The following is a 26452-nucleotide window of genomic DNA, read 5'->3' on the forward strand; positions in this document are numbered from 1 at the left end:
ATAAAATATTATTATTAAAAATAATATTTAATAGTAAATTATAATTTATTTAGCTCTTAAAAAATAAAAATAAAAAAAGCTTAATCGGTAAATAAATTAAATTGAACTTAATTAATAAAAAATTATATTTTAATACAAAGTTACGAGGCTCTATGGATAAACTACCAAAAAACAGATTTTTATACAAAAATTTAGGTTCTTTTATAGTTTAATATTTATTCCATTAATGTATAGTAACTAATCTTAAATATCAAATTTGATAAGATTATTATTCTCATATTAGAAAAATTATATAATTACATTTATATATAAATATATTTAAGTAAATTTAAAAGATTTCAAAATTTTCAATTTCCTTAAAAAAAATAAGTGCAAAAACATTAGCCGGTTTAATAGTTTACTATATAATAACACACTTAAATAAATTATTATTTTATATTTATAAAATTATAATTTCAATTATATTTTTTTATTATTAAAAATTAAATAAATTATTATTTTATATCACAATAATAAAAATAAATATAATATTTTTTAAATTATTACTCTTGATATATGATTAAAATTTAAATTTTATTTATTTTATGAAAAATATTTTTTAGTCTTTGAAATAATTAAAAAATTAAATAATAAAAAGTAATTTTTAATAAAAAAATATTTTAATAAAAAGTAATTTTTTAAAAAAAACTATATTTTACATATTAAAATTGTTAATAAATTTTATTTTTAATATTTATAATTATTTCCTTAAATTAATTTTAATAATAATATTAATGACTAATCAGTCAAATCTCAAAAAAAAAATTAAAATAAGACAAACTCACAATATTTACGACATTTAGTGTCATATCTGAAATTAATTTAAAATTGATTTGTTGAAATTATTTAATTAATAAATTTCTATTGAAATTAATGAATAAATCATGTTTTAAACAATTAACATTTAAATTCATAAAATGAAATATTTCGTGGCTTAATTACTGTAAGCCATATTTTTTTTTTCCTTTAAAAAGACTTTCTTTTATCATTCATAAGAAAACTTGATAATTGGATGTTTCATAATATATATGCAATTTTATTAGGTCTAAATTTAAAAAATTTTAAAAAAAAATTTGAAAGCTAAAAGGAGTATTATTCTTTTATAAAGTGTAATCTATTTTTGACTTAAAATTGAATAAATATAAAAATAAATAAATAAATAAATAAATAAAAGCTGATCGTTTCATTTCGGCGCGGTGGAGTGATGCCAACTCAGCTCACATGCATGAGTGTTGCTTAGGTGGTGTCTTTTACTTCTTTACCTTTTTTTTTTTTAATTTATACACTTCCAGTGGCTCCCTCCCTTCAAAATAAAGAAATTTCATAGGAAAATTAAATTACGTTTATTCAATTTCCCAGATCAGCAGTATTCGGTTCAAATTGAAAAAATCGATCGAATCAAATCGATTTAAAAGTTTAGTTCGATTTTTTATATATTTCGATTCGGTTCGGTTTTTAATTTCAGAAATTTTAGTTATTTCTGTTCGGTTTGATTTTGATAAAAAAAAACTGAAAAAACCGAACCGAACCGATTAGTGATAATAATATATATAGAAAAATTAAATAAGATTAAAATATTTTAATTAAATTTTAAAATATTAAAAATAATGTTTAAAAAATAAAAAATTATTAAAAATTAAAACCGATCAAATCGAACCGAATCGAACCGAATCAGACCGGTTCGGTTCGGTTTCTGACCAAAATCGATTTGATTCGGTTTTCATAAATACTAAAATTTTAGTTTTTGATTTATTCGATTCGGTTCGATTTTAAACCGAACCGACCGAATGATCACCCCTATTTCCCACCGGTCTACTACTTCACACTTAAGCAATTTCCTTCCTCCACCTTTTTTCTCCTCTTTTTTTTTTTTTTTTCTTTTAACTTTCTTGAATAAAGCCCTATTGCCTTTCGATAAAGATAAATAATGAAATCCCTATTACCGTTTTTCATTTTTCTCTATTTAAATAGTTATCGTTGACGATTAAAAATTAGTTCAAATTGAATATTTATTAAACATTCTAAATAAAAAAATTAAAAATTTTAACACTAAACATACTTATAAAACAAATTACATTTATTTCCATTATAATGATAAACTGATGCTCATAGCTTTATTGTTTTACACTTGTTCTTTTCAAAGAAAATTATGGTTTTGACTTTCTATTAAAAAATAAAAATAAAACATATTCCCTTAATAAAAAAAAATATTCATAATTAAATATAAATTATTATAAAATATATTTAAATTATTTATTTTCCAATAGTATAATTAATTTTTATTTGTTAATCTCTACAAGTTACAGCCAGCTGTCTACTCAACATGCATTTTCCAATTTGGTACTTACCATGTTTTCATCCCTTTCTTTAAAGCCTATAGCAGTGGCTCACAACTGTAACATGCAAATTTTCAAATCTACAAAGCTTTTATTTTATTTATTAAATAAATAACAGATATTGAATAAGTTGATCACTGGATCAAAGTAAACAGATGTTGAAAACCCATTGAAATCATAGCACAATTATTAAATTTTTCTCCCTAAAAAAATTCATAGACAATATCAAAATGCATTTTCTTCTTATTCCAATTCATGCCATGGGAAATAACATTCATTTTGACATAAATACATATATTATACACCATAATTTCAATAAAATAAAATACCCACCAATAAACATAATCTGCTTAGTATTTTTCTAAGATAAAAACACAATTTTCTTCCTCCATTGCTACTTTTTTTTCTTGCTGCTATGCCCAACAACTGCTGCAAACTTTTCCCTTGAAAAAAATCAGGATTTCTTACTGCTGCTTATTTCTTGTAAGCTAAACTTGCATTCTTGAATTTCTTTAATTGAATCTTCTACCTCTATAATGTCCAATAAAACAATTACTGATTTCTTGTAAACTTGTATGAATTCAATTCTTGGTTCAATACATCCACTCTTGAGGCACACATTTTTCATGACTGAGCACATTTTCTGCACCTACATCTCCCTTCTGCTGGGCCAATCTGCCATTTTCAATGAAAGCATCTGCAAAACCCCCCCACAAGGAAAAGTTTCATACATGAAATTTTCAAAAAATAAAGTGTTAAAAAGTATCAAATTCAAGTAATTTCTCTTCGCATACCATAATCAGAGCCAAAAGCACCATTAAAGCGTGGCTTGGTATGGCCTTGCATGTTCAAGTCCTTAAGCTTCGTATCTAGAGACTGAACAACATTTGCTGGAGCAAGAACCCTGGAGCGAGCTGAGCATACAAGAAAAATTGAACACTTGATGTTAATTTATGTAATTCAGAAACCACCAAGAGCCTAAAGGATAGCAAAGGATTCTAAAATAGGATCAAAGTTAGGCAAATAACTAGAGATGCCCCCGGAAGATCCCTCAAATATGCAACAAGATCATGGCAGTAGATAGTTTTACCTGATTTCTTCTTACGATCAGAGGTTTTGGTGTATGTGCGAGGCAAGAAAACCCCAGTACCAGCACATTCTCTTTTAGCGTTAGCGCCACCGAGAAAAACACCAGTACTCTTGCCTGAACTATTGTGTGATTGCTGATGGTGTTGGTGCTGAGTTGATTTCACTTGAAGAGGCGGCCAAGCAGACTGAGGGAGACCCAGAGGAAGCATACATCTTCCTTTTTCATAGGCCATAACCCTTCTCCCTCTTCTCTGGTTTTGGTATTGTTGCTGGTGCTGGGGCTCATCTTGTTTGCTTTCTTTCACTTGCTGCCTTCTGCAGACTGAGTGGCGCAGTGGCCTTGGTACTTGTTTCTGCTTCAAAGGATACTGCAAAGAGAGATCAATAGTTAAAATAACTTCTGTTTGATTAAATTTCAAAACTATTCCCCAACCATACTGGCTCTTTTTTTTTTCCTCCTTCCTTCGTAGCCAAACACAGGGTAGCCAATTTACCTGATTCAACTGACAAGCACTCTGACCAAAACTTTGGCTCGACGAAAACCCAGTTCTCCCATTTTCCTCTATGGTATCTGGATTTTTGCTCGTCGCAGGACGCAGCAATCCCCTCCCTTGTTTAGAACTATTATTCTTGTCTTCAATTCTCATCTTTAACATCGAAACAGGACCAGCACCCACAGATATCAGATCCCACGGGTCACTTTTTAACCCAAAGGGCGTCGTTGGAGGGGAAATCTCACCGTTTGAACTGCCGCTGCTTGACAAGAACCCACTTCCAATTCCACCGAGTATTGATTCGGGTGATCCGGCCATGATCCAATTTTTCTATCGAGTCATACAAGCAAAAACACATCAACCCCAATTCTTCTCATCCCCAGAAAACTCAAAAGCAAAATAAATCTGATTCGATAACTACCTTATGAGGCTCAACAGCCACTTTCTGTGTTAGGCGCCGAGTCAAGCCAACTAGGAAATCTTCCTCGTCATCGCTCTCCGTTTCAGTACAACTCAGAACGGATTCAACCGGGGAACTTAAAGCAGAAATGGAACCAAACGAATCAAATTCGTAAGGAAACTCAGCGGGGAAGCAGAAATTGGATTCAAGATCAGTTGTATAATCATTTTCTTCGTCCATAGTAGCTATTCCCAATTCCTCTGCAGAAGAGAACTCAGATAGAAGAGAACACTACAGGTGTTTGAAAAGAACAGGCATTTACAGAGGTAGATATAGAGGAGGTACCTGGCGGTGGAAGATTTAATAATTTCCTCCGTTGGAGCCTTGCTGGGTTTGCAGAAGGGTGGCCCTAAGAAGGAAGGGAAAGTGAATAAAAAAATTTGAAAAATTAATTTGTGGAAGTCCACGTATGCTCAGGTGGGAAGCACGTCATATTTTCTGCTTTTCGCTGTGACCATGCATGCATACATTTTTTTTTTTTTTTAAAACTCCCCGTTTTAAATAAATCAAATATAAATGAACTCTTCTTCTTTTTTTTAAATAGTTTTTCAAAATTATGTTAAAGTCTTTTTCAATCCGTATTGTTTTTAATTTAAATAAAAAAATTTTATCATAAATATTTCAGTAAAAATTTTGATCTCACATACATCAAATATACTTTTTTTTATAAATAAATATTTTTACATTTTTAAAATATGCTAAAATTATACATGTATTTTTATTTTAAAACTTAATATTTGAATTTTTATATTTCGTTAAATTTAAAATCCTTTATAAAAATATTTTATTAAAAGTAAAATATAGAAATGAACCTATTTACTTCTGAAAAATTAATAAATATGCGTTTGATATAATTTAAGGGTTTAAAAAATATTAATTTTTTTTTATCATGCATGTTGAATTGTATTAAAAGCCCACGGGGGCGTTTGGATATAAAGTTAATTTGGCTAAAAAAATATAAAGAATCTAGTTCAAAAGTATGAGAAAAAAAAAAAAGCCCAGTCCAAAAGGCTTCCAAAACACATCCACCACTCCATCTTCTTCGACCTCGTCCACAGGCACCAACGAGAAAAAGCATTAACTGTTGGCGATCATGTGATGACAGAAAGCTCGCATACACACATTTAACTCATAGCCAGAAGGTAAATTTAAAAATTTACACTTTAAAAAACTAGAAAGACAAAACATTAAAAAAAAAAAAAGACATACCCAACTCTTACCAAACTTAATAAAATTAGTTTCAGCAAAAGATATCACTTGTAAACAAAATGATATAAACAGATATGCAAAACCACAAAGATTCAAAAACTATACAATTAAAAAATCAGGATTGGAGGAGTCGACGTGATAAATGACATCCTCACCGAAAACAAAATCTCTTTTTGGTCTTTGCTTTTTTTTTTTTTTTTTCAGCAATCCTATGAAAAAAAAAATACTAATTACTTAAAGTATTTTAACCATTTTAAAGATTACTAAAGAAAAAAATTAAATGAAATATTAAGATATAAGTACTAGACTTAATAGGGGCATTCGGTCGATTCGATTTAAAATCAAACCGAATCGAATAAATCAAAAATTAAAATTTTAATATTTATAAAAATCGAATCGATTTGATTTTAATTAAAAATTGAATTAAACCAAACCAGTCTGATTCGATTTTGATTTTTAATAATATTTTCATTTTTTATATTTTATTTTTAATTTTTTAAAATTTAATTAAAATATTTTAATTTTAATATAGTTTAATTTTTTATTATTAAAAATAACATATTATTATTATTACTAATCGATTCGATTTAATTTTTTTAATTTTTTTTTATTAAAATAAAATCGAATTAAAATAATTAAAATTTTTAAAATTAAAAATTAAATCAAACTGAATTTTAAAATTAATTCAGTTCGATTAATTTTTTTAATTTGAACCAAACCTACTCCCTGACGAGACTGTGAATGGTGGTATACACGTTAATTTTGGATATGAAAATAATTTATTTTATTTAATATTTAATTATATCTCCAAATTTGAATAGTTTTCGGGAAATTGGGAGTATTTTTTATTTAATATTTTGAAAATGGGAGTTACAAATTTCGCTGTTTCTTGGACACATGCACTTTACGGGAAAAGTAAAAGAAAAGGGTACATGCACTTGCCAACAGCTGACGGGCGACAACTGTCTAACATCCTACCGCTTTTTTCCTTCTTTTCTTAACATCCTTAGCGCCTGAGCTTTGAAGAATAAAGTTCACTTATCCATTTTGATTCTTTTTGTTATGACGTTAAAAATTGCTAATCAAATAAAAAAGTCATTTAAAGTATATTAAATTATTAAAAAGAACATTGAATAAACTTTAATGGAAATAATAATAATAAATTGCTTTTATTTTTATGAAATATGTCAAATACTTATATCCTTAGTTCCTGTATTTCAATTTATCAAATATAAAAAGTAAACAATAATTCTCCCTGTTAACAATAACAATACAAGCAAAGCCATTAACGAAACCCTAAGAATTAAAGAGCTGTTCTTATTTTAATCTTTTAGCTGCCAAGGGACATTACAACACTAGAAGAAGGTTCAAGCATGAACTTTCTCAAAAGCTTCTATTTTCCAGGAAAATCTTCCCCTAAATAAATAGCATAAACCACATACTATGCCTAGAAAATCAAAACGCCATTGTCCCTTACAAAAGAACCCTAATTTCAACACATAACCCACTTATTACAATAATATAATAATAATAAAATACCTCTCTTCTACTACACTATCTGGCTTCATTCCTATTGCTGAATCATCTAAAAAAACTTCCCAAAAGAACCCAAAAACTAATAATCCTACCTTTCTTAAATTCTCATTTCCCTTCTTCAGTTCATTTTCCTATGAAAAAAACCACAATATCATCTACCTCTGTACTTGTCTCCTGTTTCTCCAACAAAAACAACTCTTATCAGTATGTCCACTCTTGAGGCAAGCCTATTTCATGGTTGAGGACACTTTCAGCTCTTAAGTTTCTCTTCTGCTGTGCCAGAATTGCATTCCTTCTTGCCATTAAAGCATCTGCAGAAGACCAAACATCTTCCAAGCTTAGATTTGAAAGTACTAGTAAATTAATCACAGTGATTTAATTAATTAAAAGGGCTTGCTTACCGTAATCAGAGGTTAATGAACATTTAATGCGTGATTGAGCTTGGATGTTCTTGTTCATTTCCTCGAGATTCAAATTTAAAGCATGAATCACTTTTGCTGGGAGTAGCACAGTTGAGCAAGCTGAGAAGCCAAATGGGTTTCAGATTAAAGTCGAAGAAATTGCTTGGAGAAAAGATCGAGTTCGTTGAAGTGGAAATTACCTGATTTCTTCTTGGAATCAGGGGGGTTGCCGTATCTACGAGGCAAGAAAACACCAGTACCAGCACATTCTCTTTTAGCACCAGATCCACCGAGAAATACAGCTCTCATGCCTGTGGTGGAGTGTTGCTGTGATTGATGGTTTTGATTTGATTGAACTTGAAGAGGTGGCCAAGCAGACTGTGGTAGACCCAGAGGACGCATGCATCTCCCACTTTCACAGCCCACTACGTTTCTAGCTCTGCTCTGGATCTGTTGTTGCTGGGGCTGGTGCTGGTAGTGGGACTGTGTCAGGGGCTGCGGGTGGTGCTGCTGCTGAAGATGGGGCTGTGGTTGTGGCTGAGCTTGCCACCCCACCTTCACTTGCTGTCTTCCCCAAACTGAAGGGCACTGAGGCTTTAGCAGCTGCTCTTGTCTCACTTGAGAATGGTACTGCAGTAAACAGAAATTAAGACCCATTAGCCCACCAAAAGAGTTTCGAAGAAAATGCTTTTCTATTTTACAAATCAAAAACCCACTTAAATCAAATGCGCTTAGAGCTAAATTTAAGCTGAAGTTCTCACATCTAACTTCCATTTTAATATTTCTTGGGAACAAAACAGAGCAAATCCATTTGCTTAGCTACTACCCACTTGTTAAGCCAAACTAAACAAGCTTTCCCGTTTCATTTTTTTATGCCAAGAAAGATTTCCTCTACTTGATTTCACTTTCGCGTCCTCTTCTTGACATTGAATCAGAGCATTTCCTCTGTCTTAACCTGTGTATATTACCTGATTCATTTGTGAAACAGGGTGGCCAAAGCTCTGGCTCGAGTAAAGCCCTGGATTCTGATTTTTCAGAGTAGTGTCTGGATTTTGGGTCCTTACAGGATCCAGTAACCCCCTCCCTTGATGGCTACCGTACTGGTTGCCTTCATTGCTCATCTTTAACCTAGCGACTTGGCCCGCAGCCGCGGATATGAGATCCCACATATCGTTTTTGGCCTCGAAAGGCGTTGTTGGCGGCGACAGAACCCCGTTTGGGCTACCGCTGCTTGAGACGGAGCAGCTTCGCATTCCACTCAGTGTCGACTCGGGCGACCCGGCCATGACCCACTTCTATTGAGTAAAAGAAAGGCAAAAAAGCACAAAAGAAAACGTCAAAAGCCTTCTTCAGTCCCATCGCGATAACCGAAAAAGCACAGAGAATCTCGCACGAATAACACAAAATTAGAGACAGAGAGAAAGCAAAAGTGGAAATAGTACCTCGGGTTTGAGAGTGAGTTGTTGAGTCAGCCGGCGAGTTAACCCAGCTAGAAAATCGTCTTCATCACTGCTCTCTGTTTCAGTAGAGCCAACAACGGACTCATCCGGCGAGCTAAGAGAAACAGAGGATCCAAAGGACTCAAACTCGTAAGGAAACTCAGTGGGAAAACTGAAACCATGCTTACACTCAGAACTCAACCCATTATCATTAAAGTTCTCCTTGTCCATGAGCAACTCTTCCTCAGTAAGAAACTCAGCAGGAAGCCAAGATTCAACGTTTTCAAGAAACAGAGACATAAATAAAAATCTTCAGAGGAAGGAAGAAGAGGTAGAGATGGAATGAAAGTTGCTGGTAGAGGAAGATTTAATAATGAGGCAGAAGAGTTCGCTAGGTTTGCAGGAAGATGGGCCAGCAAAGAGAGAAGGGAAAGTGAAAAGGAGGTGAGGGAGAGAGAAAGAAGGGGGCCAGTAGAGAATGTAGAAGACAACCTGCTTTTATTAAGGTTTCAGGGTCTCATTGAGACAAGATTTACAAAAATAAAAAATAAAAATAAAAATAAAAAAATTATTAATTATAAAGAGAAGGATGTGCAAACAACTGGAGTGGCCAGTGGTTGGAAACAATTGTCCTGCTATGCCAGAGACCTGCCATTTGTCCATAATTAGGGTAATCATACCTAATTATATGAGCTAATGCTGGGTTGTTATTTTTACCTTCCCAGTAATATATATATTTTTATTTAAATCGAAATTTTATATATTTAAATTAAAAAATAAATTTATAAAAATCGATTCAAATAAGTATTTTTCTGGTAATTTTGGGGTTTTTTTATAACAGGATTAGTGGGTTAATGAATCTAATCAAGTAGATTCTTTTTGTTAATGAGAAGGATGATTTTGAAATTTGTGTTTGTAATTCCAAATTGGGGAATTATGGAATTTTGTTTCCTTATCCCCACTTTTGTCTTGTTAGTTTTGAATCAAGTTGTATTTAGGTTTTAATGTTGTTTCTGAACCCATTTTCATTTGTTTTGCATATATGTTAGATTCAGTTTTTTTAGTACTCATATTTGTTTTATAGATACCTATGACTTCCGCTCATATTAGTTATTTTAATAATGATTAATTATTTAAAAATTTTATTATTTAATTTTATATTTTAAAAAATTTATTAATTAGTCATTTTATTAATTTTAATTGTTAAATATTTAAAAAAAAGTTTAAAAATGCTCCTAACATAAAAAAAATTAATTAATAGATTTTTTAAAATATGAGAATCAACTAATAAAATTTTTCAAATTATAAAATTAAATATATTAATTAATAATTTTGTTAATTTTAATCATTAAATATTTAAAAAAATTAAAATGCTCCTAACATAAAAGAATTAGTTAATAGGCTTTTTAAAAATATGAGAATCAATTAATAAATTTTTTAAAATTATAAAATTAAATAATAAAATATTTAACTTGTTAAAATTAATAAAAATACTAATTAGTAAAATTTTTAAAATATTAAAAATAATTTAATAATAAAAAATTAACTAATAAAATTTTTAAAATATTAAAAATATTTTAATATATTTTTTAAAATCAGTGAATCAATTAATAAATTTTTTTTATAGTATAAAAATTAAGAATTTATTTCATTGGGATTAAATTAACTAAGGAAGTTCAAAATTCTAAAATGTTAGCGGCTTGTTTGATTTTTTTTTTTTTTTTACAATTTTCCAGAGACTTAAAAAATTTATTTTCTTGAAGTAAAGGAAGTAATTTACTTGTTCAGAAATAAGTTACTCTCTGAAAAATAAATTTCTAAAAAATAGAAAAATTGAATCAAATAAAAGCTAAATAATAATTTTTTTAATTATTATAATAGTAATTAGCTAAATATTATAGGAACAAATTTTACATAACTTACTGCTTTAAATTTTAAATACTAGTATTTTAACTAAATTAAAATATTAAATATATTTATAAAGTTATTGTTAAATAAAATATTGATATATGATAAATTTAAGAAAATTTTCCATTATTCAATCAAAAACTCATTTCTTATTGAAAAAAAAAATTTCTAAATTTAAAAAATATTTCATACACAAAGTTCAGTATTTAAAATTGGTTTTATTTTGTTAAATTCTACCTTGCGACTTTCTAAAAATCATTAATAAGTTCAGGATTTTTTAAATTCTATTTCTTCATTATTATTAAATTAATATTCTTTATTATAATATTTGGTTATTTGATTTATTTGAACAACTTCTCATTGTAATTAATTACATATAGTTACAGTAGAAAATGCAAAATAAATATAACAAATACATAAAATATAATCATAATTCATGATGAATAAATATTAAGACTAGATGTACATTGAAATGTCAAATTTTGAATAAATTTAAAATAAATAATTTTTTTTAAAATTTTTATATTTAATAAAAGTAACAATATAAAAATTAAAATCTCTTGAATTCTTGCGATAATTGGTTTTGAATTAAAAGTAAATATTATCAAAATTGTTAAAATTTTTGTAAAAAATAATTTCATTAAGGTTATTTATATCAAAATTATTTAATAACTTTTTTTATTTTATCTTTTATTTTTTGTTTATTTTAATTTTAAATTTATTTCTTATTTTTAATTAATAATTGCTCTTTACAAAAATTATTTAAATTTAATAGTGACTATTAGAAATTTTTATAGACTATTAATACTTAATATACTTATAATTAATATTAAAATTTTATTATATTATTTTGTTATTTTAAAAAATAATAATTTTTATATTTTTAATGATAAAAAATTATGTTTAAAAATAATAAGAATAATGAATAAATTAAATCAATTTAAATTTTATTATTAATTTATTTAATATAAAACATTTTAATCAAATTCTATTATATTTAAATTGATTATAAACAAATAAATTTTTTTATAAATAGAAATTAATTGAATTCTATTAATAAATTCAATTCTTTTCTTAGAAGAGTTGCGTATTAAACAAAGGGTTTAAGGTTTTTTTATCAGTTCTATTTTATATTTCTAAAATTTCATTGGAAAAATTGATTTATTTCAAAATGCTGAAAATCTTGATTTCTTTCATTTTCCTAAATCACTGTTCTAATTTTCACCGTAAAATATGTTATTACGAATATATATATATATATATATATATATATATATATATATATATATATATTTATTTATATGACTGAAAAATAGTTGAATATGATATGTCAGTTTAAAAAAGATAATTTGTGATGGTTTTAAATAGTCATTGGGACGCTCATACCAATAAATTTCTTAGGGGGGGAGTGTATAAGAGAACTTTTGATTATATGAGTTAAAAAATCTAATATATAATATCTTTTATATAACTAGATCTCATCGGAGCTTTGACCATATTCATAAGGCAAACCTTTTATCATTTCGAGTGTTGATCATTATGATGATCGAATTTTTTTTTTATGAATGAGACTTAAGTGACCGAAAATTACTGTTCATTAAGATTATAACACTAACTCCTTTTGAAAATTGTTAAATTTAGGTCAGCCTAACTCATTCAAAAATTAGTTCAAGGAAAAAGACTGTCTATAACTCATATAAATGGCACGTTACCAGTGGCGGAGCCAGGAGCTTTCCTTTGGTAGGGCACCACCGGCTGTAACTGCACTGCTGCGGCACCACCGGCTGTGCCGCTGCGGCATCATCGGCTGCGCTGTTGCCGCACCATCATCCCCTTCAAAGCATTTTCCGATCGCCGGTACGGCACGTGCCCCCTTGCCGTACCCTCCTCCGCCCCTACACATTACCCATTTCGACAGCTGATGTAGTATTCAACACATCTCTTTACGTTTATAATTTTATTGGTGCGTGACATATTCATGAGAAATCCAACATCGGATGGGAGGTTATGATATTATGTTAAATTCATGATATGTCTAACTTACCCCAAAAATTAGCTCAAAAAAAATATTGCTTATGACTCATATAAGGGACATATTATTCTTTTTTACAATTGATATGAAATTCAACAATATCAATTTGTTTTAACGGATCCACATATTTTTTATATCGATTGTGATTTCGAAATTTGATGTTTATATACTATTTCGTTTTCTAGTGTTTTTCCTCTTTTAAAAGAGGTTTTTTTTTTTTTTGTTCTAAATAAGAATGCTGTAAGAGTTGTAGATCTTTTATCTAGATTTAGACATTATCTGATTAACCCATAAATTAGCAGTACTTATTTTAGAATTTAAATAGCAGTTTGTGAATTTATTTTTTTTACAATACTAAAATAATAATTTAGCAGCCATTTAAAGAAATTCAATGTTTTACTATATCATAATACATTTTAATAAATTATTTGTTGTATATTTAAAAAGTTATAATTTTAAATACACTTTTTTATTCATTATTAAAATAAATAAATTATTATTCTATGTTACGGCGACATCGATACATGTTATGATTTTTAAATTATTATTATTAATTTATAATTACACTTTAAAAATATAAAAAAATAATTTTACAATCCTTATTTTAAATTTATTTTTATAGTAGTATAGTGAATTTGTATATATTTAATTTGCATACTTTGTTTATTTTATAAAATGAAATATTTTTACTTTTTTATAATACTTTTTAGAAAAGTATTAATGCAATGGTTGAATTAGCATGATCAATATGTATAGAAAATCATACAAAATGCATTGAGATCTCATTAAGATTTAGGGGTGAGTTTATAATAATTTACTTTACAAAGGGCAGTTTTACAATTTTTCTTATAATGATATTTCTACATGGTCGGTTATAAATAATGGACTATGATGATTGGGTATTAGGGAGTAAAATGAAAATTTTTAAAGGCTTAAATAGTAATTTATACCATAACTTAATTAAAAGTTGAAGCTAATGACAATGCAATGCAATCCATAATATAAATGAGAAATGATTTATATCATTACCTTACTGAATCTAATTTTCTAAACGTCCATTCTTTTGAGAAAAATAAAAGAAAGATTCTTTTAATTTCTTGTAAATCCTCCCAACTGGTTAATACTAATAGGAATCTTAATTATTAATCAAACCCATAATGTTTAGTAAATAAAATGTTTTAATAATTGTTAGCAGTTCAAACACTCAAGCTATATTAATGTCTTGAAGTTATAAAAATCTCTTTTAAAAAAAAAACTTGATGACCGTCGGGCTTTTTTTTATCCTGAGTGAGGCCGGGCCCAAGAGGAGAACATTAGCCCAAAGCCCATCAAACCCTCTTTAAGCAAGATCGACCCAGCATTTCAAGTCTAGATCCGGATGCGCGGGGTAAACCAGGTCCACCCTGAGCCCGGGTCCAATAAAAAGAAGTCCAGCTCAGTGAAGTAAGGTGGGAAAGAATAATAGGCCCAAACATCTCACAACCCTAACCGCATGCACGCTGAAGAGAATTAAATGGCCGCTTAGCATGGGAAGGAGCTCTGACACACCCGTACGTACGGAGCTGAGTGACATAGACAGCTAGTATTGTAAAGAGGGGTAGATATACATGAGAAACAAAAGAAAAGAGGGGGCTCCCTTCTTCTTCCTTCTCCTTCCTGGACTCCATTGTTATTTTCTCTTTCAACTCTTGCTTAAATATATTACTCTAATTCATAAAATCTGACTTGAATGTCGGAGGGTCTCCACCGGGGCGTCCCTAATAGACCCCTGACCGTTTTTTCTTATTTTACAGGTTATTTCATAAAATAGAACATTGAGAGACCCATTTGATGGACCCATATGATAGACCAAGAAGAAAGTCAGATCTATCATGAAAAAGGGGGAAAAAAGATCTATCAAAACTATATTAGATGATTATTTAATATTGCTTAAATTTTTAGTTAAATCTATCAAAATAATTTTTAAAAATTATTATTTAATAAATTATTTTTTAATGAAATAAATTCTTGATACTTTAATTCATATGGACTAATTAACATTGATAGTCATATGGGATTTTGAGTGAAAGAATTATTTGAATCTTAATAATCAAATCAATATGTTTGCTAAATAAAATAAAGTGCCAATAATTGTTAGCGGTTCAAACACTCAAATCTTTATTTGATATTAAAGTTGTGAAGTTATAAAAACCTTTTTTTTCAACACGGAAATTATTTTTAGATAATTATTTATTATCATATTGTTTTTTTATAATATAAAATAAAGTCTTTGTATACAGATGGTGCAGTTAAGAGTTGTCCAGAACCTGTGGGTTGTGCTGGGATTTTTAGAAATAGTAACGGTGATTGAATTCTTAGCTATCAATCTGTCTTGGGTACTTGTACAGCAATTGAAGCTGAGAGGCATTCTTTTGGGCCTTCGGACAGCATGAGGGGCATTCTTTTGGGTCTTCAAACAGCATGGGATAGAGGATGAAAATTTGTGTAGGTTCAAACTGATTCACAGGTGGCTATGCAATTAATTAAGAAAAGTTTAGATGGAGCAGGCCATGTTAGAAATCTAGTTTATGAGATTACGATTTTGGTGGGTTATGCATGAAAAGTTTATTTCAAGCACATCTTTCGTGAGACTAACTCTGTGACGGATTGCTTAGCAAAATCGTCAGTTGGTGGCCCTCTTGGGATGCAAATTCTGGAAACGCCTTCTATGAAGTCTCGTTACTATTTGCAAGCAAATGCTGTTAGAGTTATATGGTATTGTGACTTTGCTTAAAGGGCTTAATATCCTCATTGCTATGTAAAAAAAAAAAAATAAAGTCTTTGCACTTATAACTCATATTGAAAGTTTTATTTATTATCTTATTTTATTTATTATAAATTAAAATAGAAGATCATACTTAAAAAAAGTAAATTACACTCATATATTTAATCTGATAATAAATACATCTGAATAAATCTGAGAGATTTCAGATTCTATTTTTTCAATTTTTCATTCTTATTTAAAAAAAAAGTTAAATTGCATTAATACATGACTTTGAAATTTAACTCAAAAGTACATTTACTGCTGTGACTGCCAAAGTTGAATATGGTTTGCATAATTGAGAAGTAGCAGTTCAATTAATTACCTTTGGTCATTGTGAGTAAACCAAAGGCACAGTCAAGTCATTTGAGACATCTCTTGCATTATTTGTTATTATTGTTGGTTTGGTTGCATGCCTAATTCCTTTGCTCAAACACTTACCCTGTTCTTCTCTTGTTTCTTATTATTTATGACTGTCTGAAAAATCAAATCAAAAGTCTTGGACTTTAACTCTTTAGATATATCAAAACCCGTAAATGATAGTACCATCATTTTAATTTAATAATAATATTATTAATTACATCTTTGTGACGTGTTCAATGTAACACGTTTCAATTATTAACTATCTATATACATAAATCAAAATACTCTCTAGTCAAATGAAATTTTATAAAATGATGAAATAATTATTTTTTCAACTGTATTAAAAAATATAATCTTTTATTAACATTATTAATTACAAATATCATAAGACTATTTCATTAGAAATTTTATGTATAAGAAAATTTAATCAATCAAATTTCAAACAAATAAAAAGTTAAATGCACGAAGGAAACTCAAATTCATATTATGAGAATTTTACTTTGTTTAAAAAAATCTGAAACTCTAAAGAAATATGCTTAGGACAAAATGAAAATTCAACAAATACGAAAAATGAATTTCATAATTAAAACAAAAAGTAAGTTATAACAATTAGTTTGCGATAACGTATACAATATATGAGATTCAAAAGGATTAGGTGAATTTTTCCATTTGATTCGACCAGCAGAAAGTTCCATTTATGAGATACAATAATTAAACCACCAACACTTTAACTCTGTCAAAACTTAGAGCGGAAGGATAAATTTTTTAAAAATTCGTACTACAATAAAATATTGAATGCGAGTGCAATAGACTTTAATGACTAAAGAGTTAACCTCTATATAAATTAGGTGAGTCGTGCACAACATGACGAAATTAAGATAAGGTGTTGATCTCAAACACGCTGGTATTCTCCTTGGTACATCACCGACATCATGAATGTGCATGAAAAACAGACTAACATGACGCACACAACAGACATGGTGTTAGTTAAGCGGCAACCACATAAGGCGAAAGCATATTCCTGTCAAGTCCAATAGGACATGACGCAAGGGGTGTTAGAATAATCAACCAGTATATATATCACTAATGTAACCCAAAATTGATTTCTCTCGCTTGGATTTTCTCTGTTTTACACTCACTGAGAAACTCTTGAAAATACTTTCTCTTTTCTCCCATAAGCTTTCTCTTCTTTTTTTTTTTTATTTTATTTCTCTTTACACCACTACAAAGATTCATATCTGATTTAAGTGTTGGGAGTTTTCACTGGACATTACTGATATACCATTGATTGTTTTTTCATATTTTGCAGACCCCTTTCTTAATATCGATCATGGAGGAACTCATATCGATTCATAAGTTTGATCAATAATGCCTATCTAATTATCAAATGGATTTTACTTGTAAAATGAAGAGATTAAGTTTTAAAACAGCTCTACTTAAAAGAGGATTGTTCCTAAATATCACAGTTTCGTCTATAATTCCATAATATAATTGATTAATTACGTATGTAATGATTGAAAATTATTATCTCATAAAACTAAAAGCTAAGTTAACAACGATGTAAAAATAATTGCATCGGTCTCTTTGCAATAGTTAAAAAGCACACTTAAAAATATTACTATATTAAAATTAAAACATTTAATATATAAATAGTATAAATTAAAAATTCTTAATATTTAAAGAAATTTAATTTTTAATTTTTATATTATAAAAAAATTTATTAGTTGATTCCTGATTTCATTTAATAATTATCAAAAAGAAAGTTTTAAATTATTATGTTAAAATAGTTATGAACTCAAAATAATTTATTACACTCCTATTATACTTAAAAATGCATAATTTTCTTTTCATTAGTTAGTATCAGTTGAATTTTTAAGTGATTTTATAATCAACTTATTATCAGTATAAAAGTAAATGTGAAATCTCTTATTTATTAAACCATACTAATTAAATTTTTAAAACCATTTGATAATTAATTTTATATTCACTAAAAATAAATATACACACAAATTAATGAACATATTTTTTCATATTTGTTTTGATTTTAAAACAATTCATTATAGTCGTTGATGCTATCATTAACTACGTTGAGTTTAGTCAGATATCAAAATATAAATTGGAGTAGAAGGCAGGTCTTAGATTTAACTCTCAACCCTCTTCCCTTTGACTCTTATAAAAAAAATTAAAAATAATTTAAAATTTGATAAATTAACGAAGCTAATTAGTAAAATTTTTTATAAAATTAAAAAATTAATTAATTTTTTTAAATAATAAAAATTAAATAATAAAATAATAATGACCAAAATTAATGAAAAAATTGATTATTAATTTTTTCTTTTTAAATATTAGGGATGTGTAATTTTTTTTTAAAAAATTGAGAGATTAAATATTAAATTTTTTATTGAGTAAATAATATATATATTTTTTAATTTTAAATTGTTAACTGTTTTTTAGTATTTAAAATTTTAAAATATAGTAGTGAATTAAAAAAATATTGGCCATTAATTAATAATAAAAAAATTAATAAAAGCATGATTGAGCAAAATCAAAGGCAGAAGCCAAAAGAAGTAAAAGGTCCAAAATTGGTTAGGGTGGACAGATTTTGCTCGCCCAAAATTGGCACCAGAACCCTTAATAATATTAGCGTGTATGGTCAGAACACAGCAGACACCTCAGCTCTTGCCCTACTCTCCTTCTCCGTTTCATGGAAATCTCGTGATTTGTCTTGTGACCTGATCTTTTCCCTCCGTGTAATATCTTTGGCTGCCTTGGAATCTGAATCTTTGCTTACGTGTCTATAGTACAGATTCGGCAGCTTAACTGTCGTTTGTCTTTTACTTGCTCTCTCTCCGCTCTCCCCGCCTCTTTTTGCGCCTAATCCTTTTCCATTTCGTTCTGCCGTTATAACGCCCGTTATACCTTTTTTTTTCCTTCAAAATCCTTAAAATCTTAAAAGGATATTTTATTAGTAAATTAGTTTTAAAAAATCATATTGATATAAAAGAATAATTTTTTTACAATATTTTTAATTTGAAAAATAAATTTTAAATATTATATGATTATTTATTATCATTTTATAGGAAATATTTCGTTTCTGACTTTTTTTACTTATTTATATTGAATTTTTTCTGTGCACTAAAAAAATAGAAAAATATAAAATCATAATTGTGAAAAAAAAAAAGATCTTTTAATGCTTAGTGTTGTACAAGTGTTAGCGCCGTCCGCCTGAGCTTTGTTTGGAGGCCGTTGGCTTGGGGGAAAAAAGAAAAGGCCCGGACCCAACAAGCACTATGAACTAGAATTGATAAATATTCCCGCCAAGAGGGAATAAATAATAAATTTATTAAAAAATTATATTTATATTATATATTTTTAATAAATTTCAGGAGGAAGCAAAAGAGGATTACTTGGTGGGGTCCTGACTCACCAGTCACCAGTCGAAAGGGACACCGCCACCACACCACATCACACCATTTGGTAAAAAAATACCACCAAAATTAAAATAAAAATAAAGAAAATAAAGAGTTGTTTAAAGAAAATTAAAAAAAAGAAAAAAAGAAAAAGTAGAAATTTTGATTTGATTTTGATAAAACCTGATTTGATGGGAATTGTCGTATTAAAATAAGTCTAAAATTTTATTTTTCTTGTAGGGACAGTGAGAAAATCCAAAATTAATGGGTATACGATAAGGTAGGAAAAGGAAATAGAGAGCGTATGGAGGACAGAATAGTCATTTGAAAATGACGTGAAGTTCTTGGCGGTGGTGAGAGATCATTGCTTGCGATGGTCAAAATAAAGCTGTGAAGATATCTCTTCTTCTATACTCAATCGAGTGTGCCTTTCCCTCTTTGCTTACAGTGATCTCATTATTATGTCTACACCTAGGCATTAAGTTTTAAAAAAAATTATTATTTAGTTTTGATATTATAAAATTATTTTTTAAATTTTAAAAAATTTATTAAAATTTTTTTATTATATCTAATCATTAAAAATTATAAATATTTTTTTAAATATCTTTAATATATAAAAACTAATTAATAATTTTTAAAAAAATTTTAAAAATTAATTAATAAATTTTTTAAAATTATAAAAATTAAATAATAAAATAGTTATCAGTAAAATTAACAGCAAAATATTTATGACAAAATCTAAAGCCCTTCAAAATTTTATAAAAACATTATTCACTGTAGTATGATCTTTGAAATATTTTTATTTATAAAATATATTTTAAAATAATAAATTAAATAAAATTTAAATAAGAGTTTGATTGAAAATTAAACAAAATAAATCAATTACAGAGTGTATATAATTCAATTTAAAATAATATTTAATTAAAATTTAAAATAATTAAATTTGAATTTGGATGGAATTAAAATTGAAATTAAATAATAATAATATTTAAAAATGAAAAGATATTTATTGAACTATAAATAATTAATTAACAAAACGAGGGTTCGAGGGAGGAGACCAAAAGAATAGAGAAGAGTGGGGCTCTTTCTTTGTCTGCCGGCCAGCCTGCATCAACTCCTTCTCTTCTTCTTTTATTATAACCCTGGAAATTCAATTATCTCTTTTTTTTTTTAAATACTATTTAAATTAAATAATAATAATAATATCTAATAAATAAATTAAAGAAAATAGTAGTGGGAGACTCACAAGTATAGTACAGGTGGGGCCTTGGGGGGCTTTTATTTTGCTTGAGTTTCCCGCAAATTTCTTTCAAATTTCCCGCCGAAAGCCACGGACTGAATCGACCCTACTCATTTCTCAAATCTCATGTCCTTTTCCATCTAACTACGTATTATTATTTCTCACCAAAAACAAAAACCAAGTGTCCTAATCTTCTTTCAAAATTTGAATTCAACGGTCATAATTTCTATCCGTCTCTCCTGTCAATATCTATTTCTTATTTGGTTTAAATTGATGGCTTTTTACAAAAAAAATAAATTTAAAAAAATTAATTATAATTTATACCCATGCTATTTTACCATACAAAACAAACACTTACAAAATAAAATTATAAATTTAAAATTAAATAAGAGAATATAATTAACATGGTCACTCTCAACATTTGACTAAAGGAAGGAGGAAAATACCCATCATCAACCACCATCTTGCTATTTGAACTTATTGTATTGTTATATTCCAGTGACAGCCCAACTTAATATTCATGCATTGATTTTTCTATCACAGCCAATCAAAAAAATCAATAATTTTTGTATTTCAAAAATAATAATAATTATTAAACGGATAGGATCTCTAATCATTGAAATTTGATTTTATAATATTGATCCAACTAATATATTTGTTAGATTTAAAATTCAAATACTAAAAAAATTGAGAGTCAGCTATTTTAATAATGTGAATTCAAAAAAAAAAAAGTTGCATAATAAAATTAATATAAGCGGAAACTGATAAATTAAATATTTATATCAAATTTAATATATAATTAATTAAATATTTTTTTAATTTAATAATTATTAAACTCATGAAATAAACTTGTGAAACTCAATTAATTAATTTGTTGAAAGTTCAAGGTTAGTAGTATTTCACCCTTAAATTTATCTTAAATTTAATTTAATTATTTAATTATATTTAAATGAATTTCTGAATGTTTATAAATTTATAAATTGAAATAATAATAGTTTCAATCTAAAATTATGTTAGATTGGAGAATTATTATATTATTAATTATATTTAAATTTTATACCTCATTTGAATAAAATTTTAAATATATGAATACTTATAATAAAATTATATAATAATTACAATTCTCTAATTTTCTAGGACTTAATTAAAAAAAATTATCCTTGTAACATTATTTTATGTTAAAAAAAAGTGAAAGGTGGTGAATGGGACATGAGAAACTTGAGTAGCTATCAAGTTTTCCATTATAAACGTTTTTTTTTTTCCAAGTGAAGTCTTTCCCTGCTCTCCATTATCGACTATCTTTTGGCCTAGACCACCTTCCATTTGCCCAACCAGATGACTTTTGTTTGTTTCCTAGGAATCCATTGATTCTTGGGAAAAATTACTTATTAATCTTAGTATTAGTTGATTTATTTATTTCTTAAAAAATATTAATTAAATAATGTATATATTTTAAAAATTTCAAAAAAATAATTTTAAATTTAAGATTTGAAGTTAATAATCGCTGGACCACTGGTCCTAAATCCCCGTGGAGTCCTTGTAGAAGAAATATGTCTAAAATCTATAGCTTACCACAGGAATTGAATTATTGGCGCATAACTCAGTCTACAATTGAATAGACCGAGCTAATCATAGATGGATGAATAGGAAAAGAACCTAATTACACCATACTTCTATTAACACAATGCCCCTGTCAACACAAGTACAGGAAAAAAAAAGAAGGAATATATCTATATATAACTCTGTATAATAACAAGAAGTGATATTATAATAGAGTGACGATTATATATTAATAGATATTAAAAAAAAATTAAAAAAAAAATTTGAACTATTCTAACTAGACTCATCCGCGCATACTAAAATTTTATTTTATTTATATCTCGAATAATGAAAAAAATTCGGTATGAATATGAGCAATAATGATTTTAAAATTTAATGAGAGGAATTTTTAAACTTTGTTTTCAAAACTATAAAAATTATTTAATATATTATCAAAATTATAAAAATTAATTGATTTTATTATAATATAAAACTAAATAATAATTTTTTTAAATTATGGAAGGGACCCAGCTCGATATTAAATAAAAAAATAAAAGATTAAGTAATCGGATACAACTGGGTTTATCCATTGATTTTACAGCTTGAAAAGGTGAGCAGTGATCTTATTGTACCTTTGGTCATCATATTGTCTTTGAGATATTGTGATGGGCACCTAATTTCAGAAGTTTTATTTCATGATGTAGGGGTGGGTCCCCTAACACATGCATAGGATACCATCAGATTTAGGTGCATGTAGGGTAGCTTGTCCTTCAACAGAAGTCATCACATGGGACAACGGTCAAAATCTTGAGACAAGTGACCTACTATTTATTTATTTATTTGTACTTAATTTTAACAATTAATTTATACTTTTTTTTCCCTTCTCCTCCTCGGAGATAAAAGGACAGAAACAGTTCGAGAGGGCCGAGGAAGAAATAACATAATTTGAATCGGGTCAAAAAATAATTTTTCTTTTTATATAAAATTTAATTTTATTTACTGGAAAAATATTTTAAACAAATTTTTTTTTTCATAAAAATAAAACATTTCCTCACACATGGAAAAAAGTATCATAACATTTAGCTCAATATACATTATTTTAAGGAATTATATTTTATTTTATTTATATTAATTTAAGTTTTTCTTTTATTTCTTACAAACAGCCCTCAGACGAGTAGGGAAGAAAAAATATAATGGAGGAAAGTTTAATATTTAATTTTAATATTATAAAAAAAATTTAATTAATTAGTTAATTAATTTTAATTATTAAATATTATAAAAAATTTAAAATACTTTAAGTATTTAGCTGTTATTTTTAGTAAATTTTTTATAAATTTAAATAACCAAATTATAAATTTTTAGTAAATTATATGAATTAACTGATAAAATACTTATTAATTAATAAAATTTTTAAAATTTTATAAATATATTAATATATTTTTTAAAATTAATAAATTTATTAAAATTTATAAATATATTAACATATCATATGAATTATTATTATTATTATTATTTTATATAAATTAATAATCAAATGACTAAAAAAATTTCAATAATTATATTATTTTACATTTTAATTTAAATATTTAAATTCTAATTTAATTAGCTTAATATTTACTCAAAGTAATTTTAGAAATTTTTAAAAATTAAAAGTAAAAGTTAAGATAAAATATTAAATGTAATATTTTATTATCTTTTAAATATAAACTAATTATATATATATAAATACTATTAATTTATATTTAATTATAATTAAATATATACGGTTAAATATGTTAATTTCAATTGTGGATAGATTTTGTTCTGTATTAATAATTTATTTTGGATTAAATAATATATTTACTATAAAATATTTATAATTATTATTTTAAAATAAAATTTATTACTGTTAAAAATATAAATTATATATTTAATAGTTAAATTCTTTAATTTTAATTTTAAAAATTAGTTAAAATTATATTCAAATATAACTGTTGAGTTAATTTATTTAAAATTTAAAATTTTGAATTAAAATAAAAAATAATATAAATATTAGACTTTTTCGATCAATTGATCAATTAAAATCCAGCTAAACAACTAAATTACCATATAGATTATCAAATTTAAAAATTTACAAATGGACTAAAATTACATTAAAATGTAAAGATTAGACTAATTAAATTAAAATTAAAGGATAAATACATACAAAGGTTGAGTTTTTTCGAATCAATTAGCTTTATTTTTATGTAGTCGGTAAAAAAAACAGCTTTTTGAAATGCTCTTCCGATTTTGATTTTTTGAAATGATCGTCTAACTCAATCATTTAGAATAGTCATCTGATCTAATCTATTCGAGTGGTGATCGACTTAGAAGTTATTCGATTTATTGGAGTAGCATTCGACCTGTGATGTCTTACGTGTAAAATTGTTCAACTTAGTCTATTGAAATAGTATCCGACCTGATCTATTGAAGTGATCTCTCGATCTATTGTTTGTCAGATTATTGTACTGTTTTACTACCACCTGTTAAATACCCAAAAATGAATTTTAAATTGTCATATAAGTGGCATTCTATTCACAGGACATTCTCCAAAATTTGGATGCCTAACCCTTTCTTATCATAAAACATGGAATTTCATTTGTTTTTATAACTATATATGCTTAATATTTATGTAATTTTAATATTTAATTTACAAATAAATTCTATGTTCTTATCATAAATTAAACTTTCTTTTTAAGATAACATTGTTAAATATAATATAGATTATGGTTATAAATAGGATATTATAGATAAGAAGAAGCCTGTCATTCAAGGAAAAGTAAACTAAGTAATTATACCAATGCTTGCTTTGCAAGTGATAGATTAACAATGCAATTAATTAAACACTAAAAAGTAAGATTTTTTAAAAAGTAATTTTTAAAATTATCCATATATAAAATTTTAAGGAAAAACAGAGCCTTAAAGGAATTTAATAACAATTTTTTTCTTATATGCTATCAGATGTATATTAATTCCTAATAATTAACTAGTACAAAAAAAAAAAAAAACTTAGAATCTTAAATGCTAAGCAATAATAAGCTTATCCATGTGATTAACACATCAATAATTAGTTACCCAGATCTGGACTCTAACTTGATTTTGGACCCATACACAAAGAACAAGCACATCATCATCAATATTAAAAAAAAAATATTTTCCATATTCTTACAAGAATTGATTGGTTATAAGCTACAATGAATTTAACCCTAAATCTTAAAAACCAGACAAATTTGCATAATATGGGAGACTGGAACATCAATATGTCTCAACCTTTTGCAACATTTGGTGGTGTTCATTAAAAAATATATGTAGACGAAGGTGTTGTTTTATTTGAATTTTTGTGAAAAGTCCTATAGTTTTCATAGCCATGCATTAGGAATAGGAAAAATAATGGATTAACATGGTATTTTTTTAGGAGTTTGTTTAATATTATTGTTACAATATTTATATGAGTTGAAAAAATAAAAAAAAAATAATTCAACTAAATTTAAAAGGCATCATGATGACATGTACAAGGATTACAAATAAATCTAATAGATTTTAATTCGAATTTTTTTTAAAGCTAAGAGTTATCAAATTTAAAATCTAATTTAATTAAGTATCGCACGATTTGGATGATTTTTGATATTGGAATCGCCGAGCACGATAATTTGCGTCTAATTTTCTATTGAAAACTTTTAAGGTTTGGGCAACTATTTCACTTTTCATTTTTCTCAATTGAAATCATAAGCTCATGTTAGTAAAGAATGAATAACCATCAAGACCTTTTCTTATTTTAAATTAGGAGTTGGATTATCACAACCTTATTATCTTGTGGGAAAGATTAAAGATTTAAATTACCACAATTTTATTTTTCTCGTGCAAGAAAAATTAAAAGTTGATTTCCACAATTTTTTTTATTAGATTATCATAATTTTATTTATTATTGTGAAAATAAATTAAGGGTTGAATTAACACAAACTTAAAATTACATTATCACACAGGCTTGTTTATCTCATGGAAAAAATTAAAAAGTTGAATTACCACAATTTTATTTATCTTGTGAAAATAAATTAAAAGTTGGATTATTACAAAATTATTTATTTTGCAGGGAAAAAACAATTAAGAGTTCCATTACCGCAATCTTATTTATCTTGAAA

At 26.8% G+C, this 26452-nt stretch overlaps 2 protein-coding genes across 2 annotated transcripts; both read right to left on the minus strand.

The window, feature by feature from the left end:
- Positions 1-2593: 2593 nt before the first annotated feature.
- LOC110624456 lies at positions 2594-4812 on the minus strand. The gene is made up of 5 exons (XM_021769611.2): positions 4380-4812; positions 3959-4288; positions 3466-3832; positions 3170-3289; positions 2594-3072 (listed from the first exon to the last, which is right to left on the minus strand). The coding sequence occupies exons 1-5, from the start codon at positions 4596-4598 to the stop codon at positions 2969-2971; spliced, it is 1140 nt and encodes a 379-aa protein (XP_021625303.1). The 5' UTR covers positions 4599-4812; the 3' UTR covers positions 2594-2968.
- Positions 4813-6924: 2112 nt separating this feature from the next.
- Positions 6925-9477, minus strand: LOC110623878. Its single transcript, XM_021768893.2, has 5 exons — positions 9007-9477; positions 8533-8859; positions 7765-8194; positions 7565-7684; positions 6925-7474 (listed from the first exon to the last, which is right to left on the minus strand). The coding sequence occupies exons 1-5, from the start codon at positions 9301-9303 to the stop codon at positions 7365-7367; spliced, it is 1284 nt and encodes a 427-aa protein (XP_021624585.1). The 5' UTR covers positions 9304-9477; the 3' UTR covers positions 6925-7364.
- Positions 9478-26452: the final 16975 nt, after the last annotated feature.

Source organism: Manihot esculenta, chromosome 10, assembly GCF_001659605.2.
Source record: "Manihot esculenta cultivar AM560-2 chromosome 10, M.esculenta_v8, whole genome shotgun sequence".
NCBI classification, from domain to species: domain Eukaryota; kingdom Viridiplantae; phylum Streptophyta; class Magnoliopsida; order Malpighiales; family Euphorbiaceae; genus Manihot; species Manihot esculenta.

Coding starts and splice junctions, on each gene's coding strand:
- LOC110623878 (XM_021768893.2), bottom strand. CDS start 9,303: ATGTCTCTGTTTCTTGAAAACGTTGAATCTTGGCTTCCTGCTGAGTTT. Junction 8,860..9,006: donor AACTCACTCTCAAACCCGAG/GTACTATTTCCA, acceptor TTTACTCAATAG/AAGTGGGTCATGGCCGGGTC. Junction 7,685..7,764: donor TGATTCCAAGAAGAAATCAG/GTAATTTCCACT, acceptor TTGGCTTCTCAG/CTTGCTCAACTGTGCTACTC.
- LOC110624456 (XM_021769611.2), bottom strand. CDS start 4,598: ATGGACGAAGAAAATGATTATACAACTGATCTTGAATCCAATTTCTGC. Junction 4,289..4,379: donor TGGCTGTTGAGCCTCATAAG/GTAGTTATCGAA, acceptor ATGACTCGATAG/AAAAATTGGATCATGGCCGG. Junction 3,290..3,465: donor TGATCGTAAGAAGAAATCAG/GTAAAACTATCT, acceptor TTGTATGCTCAG/CTCGCTCCAGGGTTCTTGCT.